General features: G+C 40.1%; 1 protein-coding gene across 1 annotated transcript in view; it reads right to left on the reverse strand.

Moving 5' to 3' along the window:
* Positions 1–1000: 1000 nt before the first annotated feature.
* Positions 1001–13207, reverse strand: part of LOC126195148 (nuclear pore complex protein Nup107) — a 236670-nt gene continuing 224463 nt past the window's right edge. Inside the window, exons 15-16 of the mRNA XM_049933656.1 lie at positions 2405–2506; positions 1001–1282 (exon numbers count right to left, since the gene is read on the reverse strand). Coding sequence (XP_049789613.1) covers positions 1175–1282; positions 2405–2506 — 210 coding nt within the window. The 3' untranslated portion in view covers positions 1001–1174. The remainder of the gene's footprint in view (positions 1283–2404; positions 2507–13207) is intronic.

Below are 13207 nucleotides of genomic sequence, written 5' to 3' on the forward strand. Positions count from 1 at the left end.
CAAATCTAGTCTGTAAACAGATTTCCCTTGCGATATCATCACATATCACTCATCATCCCATCACCCACCAGAAACAAGCTGCAAAGTAGCGCCCATCGCATCACCAAGCAGCACCCCAGACTAGAGCAACTGAACCACATCCTGCACTAGGGATCTGATTAGCTATCATAAAGCCAGAAAATGAGGGGCATCCTACCTAAGATCCTTCCTATTCCTCCTATTCCAGTCCTGTCATGGGCTTATATCACCCCATCAGTGGCCAGGCCACCTGTGAAAGCAGCTGCGTCATATACCAGCTCTGCTGCAGTCACTGCACAGCTTTCATATTAGTATGACCACCAACCTGCTGTCCACCAGAAGGAACAGTGAAGAGTAAGAAGACTACCCTTTGGCACAACATGCAGCTGGACATGACAGGCTTGCTTTCAAAGGTTACTTCACTACCGAGCCACCTGGACCTCCACACCACCAATAGCTCCTTTGAAATGCGCAGATAGGAGTTGTCATTACAACACATTCTCTGCTCCAGAAATTATCCTGGCCTCAACCTATAACAACATACTGTCCCCATACCCTACAGCCAACAACTTCCTTTCCCTCTGTCCTATCACCTCCTTTCTGTTCTCATACCCCACCAGTGCCACCATCTGCCAATGCAGCTGCCCTTCTTTCCCCACTCCACTCCTTTTTGTCCCTGCTCCCCCCTCCCCACCACCCTTCTCCACAGCCTCCCAAAGCTACACCTATTGGCAGTCTGGTTCTGCACACTTCACCAGACAGCCCTCTTCCCTCCCCCCACCTGTACACGGCAATCCTTTCCCCTTCCCCAACCCCTCCAGATTTCTGCTTCCATTCTACATGACATTTGCATTCTGGTCTGAGCTGCCAGAGATGGGTGCATGAGGTACGCTCGCTTGTGTGAATGAATAGGTGTGTGTGTGTGTGTGTGTGTGTGTGTGTGTGTGTGTGTGTGTGTAGGACAGAGAAAGGGATTTACAAATTTCAAAAAAATTAATTTATTGCTTAGTTACAAAAGTTACACATTTTGATTAATACTTTGTTTGGCACTGGACTTTTTATGAGGTCTTTATGTTCCATTAGGGTTCTGCAATGGAGGTAGTACCAACCCCAGTGCAGAGGCAGTGGTGTATGACATATTGAATTTTTATGGACACTATGATGTAATAGGTAGGCCCCACGGATCTTTCTTTTGATGAAGGAGTTCCAGAGATGATTCACATATTTTTGCAAGTAAATCTTGAAGTCCTTCTGTAGTATACACCTGATGGACAAACAAACACTATTGAATTACTCACTATTATACAGAAAGCACAATGATACAGATTTAAACAGACAGCAGAACTGGTACATTATCTCAGCAGGCATACTTTCACTGCCTTCGCTGAGACCATTGCCTACGCAGTGGACACATGATTTTATTGATGTAAAAGAAGTAAATTTTAACAAAATAATTTTAAAACTCAATCGTCAACAAGCAATTTTGGTGTATGTCCATTGTAAGTACATGAAATGGTCCTGATATGAGAGAGAGAGAGAGAGAGAGAGAGAGAGAGATCAATTAGACTTGATCACAGTAAAAATTACAAAGTTACACATGAAATAGTAAGAATAAGTAATGCTACCTATTTCCTATGGCCATAACCTAGGTTTGTCTGTATGCCTGACTCTCAAAAGGAGACTAACTACTGACCAATATTATCCTCATACATACTGTGTCAGCTTGTTAAATTTCCATCTGATACAAGAATATATGATCCAAAGATACATTTACAGCAACTCCCAAAATAACTTTTTTTTATTTAGTTTCTAAACCGACACTACCATCATTACATGATTAAATGTGGCTGAGAAAAACATCTTTTGTGCTTTTCGCTGGTATTTGTTGACGACACGCTGCTGTAGAGTGAAAATTTAATTCTGGAAACAGCCCCCAGGCTGTGGTCAAGACATGTCTCCGCAATATCCTTTCTTCCAGGAGTGCTAGTTCTGCAAGTTTCGCAGGACAGCTTCTGTGAAGTTTGGAAGGTAGGAGACGAGGTACTGGCGGAAGTAAAGCTGTGAGGATGGGGCATGAGTCATGCTCAGGTAGCCCAGATGGTAGCGCACTTACACGCAAAAGGCAAAGGTCCTGAGCTAGAGTATCAGTCCAGCATGTTTCATATCAGCATACACTCAGCTGCAGAGTGAAAATTTCATTCTATTCACTAAGCATTTGCTAAGTATGATTGTAGTTCTTTCTTTGTGTCACTGAAAGATTTTGAAACCTCTAATTTAGTCCCTTTCCATTCATTAGAAGAGACGAAGTACACTTAGCGTCATTTGTAAGAGCACAAGGTAGGTCTTGAAATTCACAGTATACAGAAATGTATATGTATATACTTGCCTTGTATAATCCATAGTGTTCGTCAACAACAAGATCAGCAAGTTGTATACACTCCCTGTAGTCTCCCATTTTATGATGTAATGTGTGAAGCAATAAGACAACCTGAAATTTAAGGACTTAGGATTTATCTAGTAACAACAGAAGTAAAACAGTAGCTTTCTATTGCTAAGAAAATGTTACTGTGGGATACATAATGTAAATTAGTAGTAATCTAAATGTATATGTAAAATGCAAGAAACCCAGTTCGCACAGAATCGCCTTTCCACAAACTCCTAAGTAATGTACACTAACAATAACCCTAAAATAAGCACGCGCGCGCGCACACACACACACACACACACACACACACACACACACACACACACACACACACACACACACCAGGCTATCAGAGTAGATTATATTAATATGTAATTCCCATAACTGTCTGATATTTTCATACTGTTGCTTAGAATAGGGTGGCATTCATGTTTTTCAGTAAGACTCAAACACGTTTAGCATTGAAAATGCCTCCTCCAGTGATGCTGTTTATCTGTGAGTTAAATATTAAGTGGTGTAGCTTCCCCCAGTAAGGTAGCAACTTTTATTTTTGGCTCATCCATAAAATGCTAGTGGTGTTGCAGTACAAATTTCCTGCTGAGGTACTTTCTGCTTATTGGTAAAGGTGCTTCCATTGTTTTGGCTAATTGTGAATTTGTCAGAGTGGATCCTAAGGCTCCTATGCATAGTTGCAACGTTTTTTAATTGATACCTGTTCAATGTCTGCAGCAGCAGCTGCACAATGCAACATGTAGGCATAGCCTAGATAAGGTCACAGCAGCTCATGGTACACATGTAGAGCTATGATGGGATCAATGACCCATGTGCTTCCCTTTATGATACAAATTATATTCAGAGCATATTTTCATGACTAGTTCGAGTCATGATAGCCTTGCATTATTTTCCTGTGACATATAACAAGTGTATGTAAAGTCTTAACCAACACATGCATAGACAAATCTTCCCAAATGGAGATAACAAATTATGTAGATTGCCTACAGATGAAAATGTGGAACCTCATAACAGTACACAAAGGCTGATTGATGTGTTAGTAAAATTTACTGCTGATAGTATAACATGCATCCTTCTATAACAAAAACAGGTAGAGAAAAATGTATTAATTTTATTTTAGACATCTAATTCTGTAGGAGCAAATGTCCATTGTCATGGAATGTGTCAGTACACTAAATTACAACAGAAAAGTAATAATAGATTAAAAAGTGTTTACAAATCCTAAAAAGACAACAAACTATAAGTTTAATAAATGTGATCGACAATGTAACACAGGAATTTTTTTCCAGTAACTCCTCAACAGAACAGAAGGAGTGGCCCACAAGAAAACTCTTCAGTTTGGATTTGAAAGCATGAGGATTACTACTGAATTTTTTTAATTCATGTGATAGCTTACTGAAAAATGGATGTGGCAGAATACTCCACGGTTTTCTGCACGTGAGTTAAGGAGGTGCAATCCGAATGCAGATTGCATATCTGCCAAGTATTAAGTGAGCGAAAGCTGCTAATTCTTGGGGAATAAACTGATACTGTTAACAGGAAATGACATCAAAGAATAGATACACTGATGACCCAAACGTAATGCCCACTGCTCCCTCCTGATGTTGGATGCTGTCTGGTGGCACTACGGGCACAAGACGTGGGCTGAGCGACATGGATGACGAACAAAAAAGCGAAGATATGGGCTGCAAATGGGAAATCCATTGAGATAAGTGACTTTGGCAAAGGGCACATTTTTATTATGCAGAGCCTGTGAACGAGTATCTCGAAAAAGGCAAACCTTGTCAAATGTTTGCATTCTACTGTCGTGAGCATCTACGGAAAGAGGTAGAATGACAGTGAAACTTGGCTAGGCGCTAAATGGTGGCCATCCATGACTTCACAGAATGCGGGGTTAACAGACTAGTCTGTGCTGAAAGTAGGATACATGGTGACTTGTGACATTTCTGCTGAAAGAACGTAACACTGGTGCATGCACAAGTCTTTCGGAGCACACCATTCATTGTACAATGTTGAACATGGAACTCCACAGCATACCACCCCTGCACGTTCACATGCTGACTCAGCGATATTGTCAATTAGGATTTCAGTGACAACGGGACCACTGAGATAACAATCAATAGAAATGTGTCGGCTCTTCGGGCGAATCACATTTTTGCAACATTATGTTAATGGTCGTCTCCATAAATTGTGTCATCGGGGTGAATTTTGACTCGAAATGTGCAGCACGCCACAGACGCAGGTTGGTGGAAGCAGTATTATGCTATGGGAGACATTCACCTGTACTTACAAGGGACCTGTGTTGGTAATTGAAGATATGTTGCCAGCTGTGAACCATCTGCATCCCTTCATGCTCAGTGTCTTCTCTAATGTCAATGTCATCTTTCAGCAGTATAACTGTCCTTGTCTCGGAGCCAGAGCCTTGCTACAGTGCTTTGAAGAGCATTACAGCGAACTCACATTGGTGTGTGTGTGTGTGTGTGTGTGTGTGTGTGTGGGCAAATCTGCCTGATGTAAATCCCGTGGAACCCATACGGGTCACTATCTGACGCAATCACCAAATCTGCGGCCCGTTATTTATGCGAACTACAGTATTCCTTATCACATTGGCACTTATCGAAGCACATACTCTGACAATTCTCTCTCACATATCTTCAGGTGTAGTTGGAATAGATTTATAAACAATGTCTTTAACGAATCACCACAAGAAAAAATCCACAGGGGTCAAGTCTGGCGAATGAGCCGGCCATGACATATCTCCTCCTCGTCTAATACAATGATTTGGGAATTGTCTCTGCAACTCATTTCTAGCCATCAGCAAAAAATGTGCCAGACACCCACCGTGTTGATACCACATTCTGTTCCTTGTTCCTACAGGTATTTCTTCCAATAACAGACTTTATGTTTCTTGCAGGAATGTGGTGTACTTCCTACCATTAAGATTTCCTATGATGACATAGTGGCCTATAATTCTGTCCTCCTGAATCCCACACCAAACATTCACCGAGCACTGTTTTTGGTGTGCAACTTGCCGCAGCCAACATGGATTTTCAGTTGCCCAATAATGCATATTATGCAAATTAACATTTCCATGGTTCATGAATGTAGCCTCATTAGTAAATAAAATCAAATTAATAAATGTGTCACCCCTCTGAATCTGAAGTCGAGCGCATCAGTAGAATTCAATGCAACACACACAATCTGTACCAGTTAATTCTTGGTGGAGACTGATGTGGTAAAGATGATATTTATGGAAATGCAGAACACGAACAACACTAATCTGACTCATGCCAGATTCCCTTGCGATTTGACGCGAACTAACAAGGATCTCAAACCACAGTGGCAAGAGTACCAACTTTCGTTTCCTCATTAGCAACTTTTCTTTGCCGGATATGTTTCTGATGCATTAAAGATCCAGTTGTTCTCAATTTATCATACACATATTTAAATGTACAACATGTAGGGTTAGTACATTGAGGATATCTTTCAGCGTATAAGTCTCTAGCTCTCACTGAATTTCTTTGGCATTCTCCATAAATGAGAAACATATCAACTTGTTCCTTGTTCTTTGAAGGAATACATCATTTACATTCGCTTGATTTGACGATACTAGTCTTACTGTTCCTATTAGTGTTGTACTGCGAAACTGTCAAATGGTGTTTACATGTCAATGGCACATTAGATGGATACGGCATATTCAGCGAATATTTACTATTTGCACGATATACAAGAGAGAATTGTCAGAGCATGTGCTTCAATAAGAGCCAAAGTGATAAGGAATACACTCAATCCATGATAAGAAGATTGCAGCACTGCACTGATGCCAATGGTCATCACCTCTAACATCTTCTGTAAATGGACATTCATGCCACCTTTTTGACCTTCGTTGACCTTCAAAGACCTTACTGTTACACATCATTGGATTAGTCTCGATAGCCGCTATTAGAAAATAAGTACCAAACTATAGCATCCCATTTCAAAAAACAAAGTTGACCTTCATATCTGTGACACAACCACAGCTAGCAACAAGAAACCATCATCATATTATGGCCCCCATTGTCTCGTGCAACTTTTGTCCCACAAACTTTACAGCTACCATCCTACTTTCGGAGTTATTCTAGGTGGCAATAGTTACTGATTCACCCCATATATACAGAGGAGTCAATGTTAGAATACCATACTAATGAACACGAGTTGACAAGAGGTTCATGATCTTACTGCTTATTGCCCAAACTGCCTCTTTCTGAGCCAAAAATACCCTTCGAGAATGGGAAGAGTTATCCCTAATATGATACCAAATGTCATAGGCAAATGAAAATAAGCAACGTAGACTACTTTTCATCATTTTTGTTTCTCCAGAAGTTATTCTTGTTTTAACTCAGACTAAAGCTAAAATTTATTTGCCATGAGTGAGAAGTGTATGACTTGCCGTAGGATTATTAGTTCCGGGGTGTGGTGCGAGGCTTGTTGCAGTTTCTTCTATGTGGGTGACTGTAGCGGCATGGGAATTGGGGAAATAAACAAGGCTCATTGGTTGCATAGGATCTGCTGTAGAGATAGGAAGATAGTGGAACAGGAGAAGAAGATTGCTGCCCTTCCCTTCAGGCAGACCTAGACAAAGTGAAACAAGATCTGGAAAGGTTAAGGGGGAGAAGGGAAAAAGAGAGGTGGGATGTGACAACAGGTTATAGGATAAATAGGAATAGGACGTTCTCAGACAGTGTGGTTGTGAATGTGGGAAACAGGTTTGATCTGTTGTCACAGTTGGAAACTTATGAGCCACAAATAGATGTAGACAGTACACAACAAACTTTCAAAAAATGTTTGAAAAGTAAGAAGTCAGAAAAAGCTGTGAAGAAGAAGAAAGTTTTGTTGTTAGGTAGCCCACATGGCAGAGGTATTGACCAACTGTTGCAGGATCAACTAGGGTCAGGTGATAGAGGATGTAGGTTCACTTTGTAAAGACTTCACAAAGGAAGACACAGTGGTAATAGTGGGTGGGGAGGACAACAGCATAGATAGGAGCCCTTATTATTCAATTGAGAGTGACCTGGTAAATATAGCTTCAGCAACGAGACACACTGGTGTTGGGCTTGTCTCTGTTCTGAGGCGCCATGATTGGCCTCATTTAAACTCCTCTGTTAGGAGAGTTAATTTAGAGGTGGAACAGCTGCTTGGATCAGATATGGGGTCTCATATCAGGGTGGTTCCTGTTGACCATCAGCAGGTGGGACTATATTAGGCATGGCCTTCACCTCAACAGGAAAGCAAAGGGAAAACTGTCTGGGCTAATAGCAAATAACTTGGGGGGGAGGGGGGGGGGCACTGTCACAAGTGGTAAAGTACCAGTGGTTAAAAGTGACAGATCAGCAGTTTTTTTTAGGGTAGGGAGGGCATAAACAAAAGATGTTCAGAGAAAGGCTGAAAATGACATTCACATTGATAAAAGAGGCAACCAGAAAACAAATTCTAAAACACACAATTCATGCAGACAGCCCTTGACAAACTAGAGATATTCAAAAATTGACAGGAATATTAGGTTCATCCAGCTGTAATTCAACCATTGCACAAAATCAGTTATCCTTACTGCATCAGAAAATCTGAGGACTAAGGAGTAAGCTTAATAAGTTGCTTATTTGTGTTGAAGAATTAGAGTTGAGCAAACCAGTCGATATTATCGGCCGCTCTGATCATCATGTGACCACTGGTATAGATATGTTAAATGTTACAGGATTCAAGTTAGCTTCTTATTTCTGTAGAGAAAATGTGGAGAAAGGAGGAGTTGCCATATTTGTCAGAAACTGTTTTGTTTTCAAGAATTCTGATATTAATAAATTTTGCTCAAAGCAGCACTTATAAGCTTGTGCAACAGAAGTAGTATTTAATAACAAGTCCTTTATAACATTAGGTATATACAGATCATCTTCAAGAAATTTTAACCTCTTCATAAAAAATCTGGAAGCTCTGGTATTCCATCTCATAGTAAAAAACAAGGAAATAGTGGTTCCTGGGGATTTTAATGTGGATTTATTGAAAAGCTCTGTCAGTGAACAATTATTGCCGTCACTAAAACTATCATTCAATTTAGTTCCTACCGTAAACTTTGCTACTAGGATGTGCAAATGCTCTGAGACTGTTATTGTTAATATCTTTGTAGACAAATCTAGGGAAAAAAAGTCATATCACAAAACCAATAATAAATGGGCTATCTGCTCATGACATGCATTATCTTGTGTTAAATGTTGAAACTTGCCAGGATAAAAAAATCTATTAAATCTGAGTACAGGAGGGTAATAAATAAGTAAAAATTTGAGAAATTCAGGAAATTGCTCAAAGACATGGACTGTATAGATGTTCACAATATGCCTGATTCAAATGGAAAATACAAAGCACTCATTAATAAAGTTGCCTCCACTTCTGAAAATTGTTTTCCTCTAAAGGTAACTCAAATCACACAGAAGTCAAAAAATAAATTGTGTATTACACAAGGGATAAAGATATCATGTAGGACAAACAGGAGACACTATGTACTATCGAGGAACAGCTCTGATGTTAGAACTGTAATGTATTACAAAGAATACTGCAAAACATTGAAGCACGTAATCCAGAAATCAAAGCAGCTCTATTATGAGAAAAAGATAATTACATCAGGTAACAAAATAAAAACTGTATAGGACATTGTGAAGACAGAGACAGGAGGGGCCAAAAAGGAAGAGGAACAGATAGCTCTAAAAATAAATGAGACTTTGGTAACAAGTACATGTAGTGTTGCAAACCTCTTAAACAAGTACTTCATTTCTGTTACTGACAGCTTGGGGTTATCAGATTTGGTGAACAGTGCAATGGAGTATCTGAGACCAGTCTTTAAAAATAACTTCAGTAAAATGGAAATGACACTCACGTCTCCTAAATAAGTATCATCCATTATAAAATCCTTAAAATCTAAGTATTCCAGTGGGTACAATAACATGTCAACAAAGCTATTCAAAGAGTGCTCATGCGAGTTGAGTTCTATCTCAAGTTATTTGTGTAATCACTCTCTTATCAGCGGACCATTTCCAGACTGGCTAAAATATGCTGAAGTTAAGCCTCTTTACAAGAAGGGGGGTAAAGAGATACCACCAAATGAAGAAATTGATGAAATGTATGATGAGATAAAAGAAATTCATCTACATCTACATTTATACTCCGCAAGCCACCCAACGGTGTGTGGCGGAGGGCACTTTACGTGCCACTGTCATTACCTCCCTTTTCTGTTCCAGTCGCGTATGCTTCGCGGGAAGAACGGCTGTCTGAAAGCCCCCGTGCGCACTCGAATCTCTCTAATTTTACATTCGTGATCTCCTCAGGAGGTATAAGTAGGGGGAAGCAATATATTCGATACCTCATCCAGAAACGCACCCTCTCGAAATCTGGCAAGCAAGATTCACCATGATGCAAAGCGCCTCTCTTGCAGAGTCTGCCACTTGAGTTTGCTAAACATCTCCGTAATGCTGCTCTTCTTTGGATCTTCTCTATCTCCTCTGTCAACCCGATCTGGTACGGATCCCACACTGATGAGCAATACTCAAGTATAGGTCGAACGAGTGTTTTGTAAGCCACCTCCTTTGTTGATGAACTACATTTTCTAAGGACTCTCCCAATGAATCTCAACCTAGTACCCGCCTTACCAACAATTAATTTTATATGATCATTCCACTTCAAATCTTTACGCACGCATACTCCCAGATATTTTACAGAAGTAACTGCTACCAGTGTTTTTTCCGCTATCATATAATCATACAATAAAGGATCATTCTTTCTATGTATACGCAATACATTACATTTATCTATGTTATGGGTCAGTTGCCACTCCCTGCACCAAGTGCCTATCCGCTGCAGATCTTCCTGCATTTCACTACAATTTTCTAATGCTGCAACTTCTCTGTATACTACAGCATCATCCACGAAAAGCCACATGGAACTTCCGACACTATCTACTAGGTAATTATTCAGGTAGTGAAGGGAGACGAAAATTTAATAGTCATGGGTGACGAATTCGCGAGTAGGAAAAGGAAGAGAAGGAAACATAGTAGGCGAATATGGATTGGGGGTGAGAAATTAAAGAGGAAGCTGTCTGGTAGAATTTTGCACAGAGCATAACTTAATCATAGCTAACTCTTGGTTCAAGAATCATACAAGAAGGTTATATACATGGAAGAAGCCTGGAGATACTAGAAGGTATCAGATAGATTATATAATGGTAAGACAGAGATTTAGGAACCAGGTTTTAAATTGTAAGACATTTCCAGAGGCAGATGTGGACTCTGACCACAATCTATTGGTTATGAACTGTAGATTAAAACTGAAGAACCTGCAAAAAGGTGGGAATTTAAGGAGATGGGACCTGGATAAACTGACTAAGCCAGAAGTTGTACAGAGTTTCAAGGAGAGCATAAGGGAACAATTGTCACAAATGGGGGAAAGAAATACAGTAGAAGAAGAATGGGTAGCTCTGAGGGATGAAGTAGTGAAGGCAGCAGAGGATCAAGTAGGTAAAAAGACGAGGGGGCTGGTAGAAATCCTTGGGTAACAGAAGAAATATTGAATTTAATTGATGAAAGGAGAAAAAATAAAAATGTAGTAAATGAAGCAGGCAAAAAGGAATACAAACGTCTCAAAAATGACATTGACAGGAAGTGCAAAATGGCTAAGCAGGGATGGCTAGAGGACAAATGTAAGGAGGTGGTGGTGGTTAGTGTTTAACGTCCCGTCGACAACGAGGTCATTAGAGACGGACAAATGTAAGGATGTAGAGGCTTAATTCACTAGGGGTAAGATACGATACTGCCTATAGGAATTAAAGAGACCTTTGGAGAAAAGAGAGCCATTTGTATGAATATCAAGAGCTCAGATGAAAACCTTGTTCTAAGCAAAGAAGGGAAAGCAGAAAGGCGGAAGGAGTATATAGAGGGTCTATACAGGGGCGATGTTCTTGAGGACAATATTATGGAAATGGAAGAGGAGGTAGACGAAGATGAAATGGGAGATATGTTATTGTGTGAAGAGTTTGACAGAGCACTGAAAGACCTGAGTCGAAACAAGGCCCACGGAGTAGACAACATTCCACTGGAACTACTGACGGCCTTAGGACAGCCAGTCCTGACAAAACTCTACCATCTGATAAGCAAAATGTATGAAACGGGCGAAATGCCCTCAGACTTCAGGAAGAATACAATAATTCCAATCCCAAACAAAGCAGGTGTCGACAGTTGTGAAAATTACCGAACTATCAGTTTAATAAGTCACGGCTGCAAATTACTAATGCGAATTCTTTACAGACAAATGGAAAAACTGGTAGAAACCAACCTCGGAGAAGATCAGTTTGGATTTCGTAGAAATGTTGGAACACGTGAGTCAATACTGACCCTACGACTTAATATTAGAATAGATTAAGGAAAGGCAAACCTATGTTTCTACCATTTGTAGACTTAGAGAAAGCTTTTGACAATGTTGACTGGAATACTCTCTTTCAAATTCTAAATGTGGCAGGGGTAAAGTACAGGGAGTGAAAGGCTATTTACAATTTGTACAGAAACCAGATGCCAATTATAAGAGTCGAAGGGCATGAAAAGGAAGCAGTGGTTGGGAAAGGAGTAAGACAGGGTTGTAGCCTCTCCCCGATGTTATTCAATCTGTATATTGAGCAAGCAGTAAAGGAAACAAAAGAAAAATTCAGACTAGGTATTAAAATCCATGGAGAAGAAATAAAAACTTCGAGGTTCGCCGATGACATTGTAATTCTGTCAGAGACAGCAAAGGACTTGGAAGAGCAGCTGAACGGAATGGACAGTGTCTTGAAACGAGAATATAAGATGAACATACACAAAAGCAAAACAAGGATAATGGAATGTAGTCGAATTAAGTCGCGTCATGCTGAGGGAATTAGATTAGGAAATGAGATGCTTAAAGTAGTAAATGAGTTTTGCTATTTGGGGAGCAAAATAACTCAGAGAGGATATAAAATGTAGACTGACAATGGCAAGGAAAGTGTTTCTGAAGAAGAGAAATTTGTTAACATCGAGTATAGATTTAAGTGTCAGGACGTCGTTTCTGAAAGTATTTGTATGGAGTGTGGCCATGTATGGAAGTGAAACATGGACGATAAATAGTTTGGACAAAAATAGAATAGAAGCTTTCGAAATGTGGTGCTACAGAAGAATGCTGAAGATTAGATTGATAGATCACATAACTAATGAGGAGGTACTGAATAGAATTGGGGAGGAGTTTGTGGCACAACTTGACAAGAAGAAGGGATCGGTTGGTAGGACATGTTCTGAGGCATCAAGGGATCACAAATTTAGCATTGGAGGGCAGCAGGGAGGGTAAAAACCGTAGAGGGAGACCAAGAGATGAATACACTAAGCATATTCAGAAGGATGTAGGTTGCAGTAGGTACTGGGAGATGAAGAAGCTTGCACAGGATAGAGTAGCATGGAGAGCTGCATTAAAGCAGTCTCAGGACTGAAGACCACAACAACAACAACAACAACAACAACAACAACAACAAACTATTGAGCAATTTCACTTTTGCCAGCTTTCTCAAAAATATTTGGAAAGGTTGTGTTCAACAATCTCCTTAAGCATCGACTGCAAATAATATATTGTCCAAGTCATAGTTTGGATTTGGCTCTGAGCACTATGGGACTCAACTGCTGAGGTCATTAGTCCCCTAGAACTTAGAACTAGTTAAACCTAACTAACCTAAGGACA

Source organism: Schistocerca nitens, chromosome 1 (genome assembly GCF_023898315.1).
Source record: "Schistocerca nitens isolate TAMUIC-IGC-003100 chromosome 1, iqSchNite1.1, whole genome shotgun sequence".
In the NCBI taxonomy this organism is placed as follows: Eukaryota; Metazoa; Arthropoda; class Insecta; order Orthoptera; family Acrididae; genus Schistocerca; species Schistocerca nitens.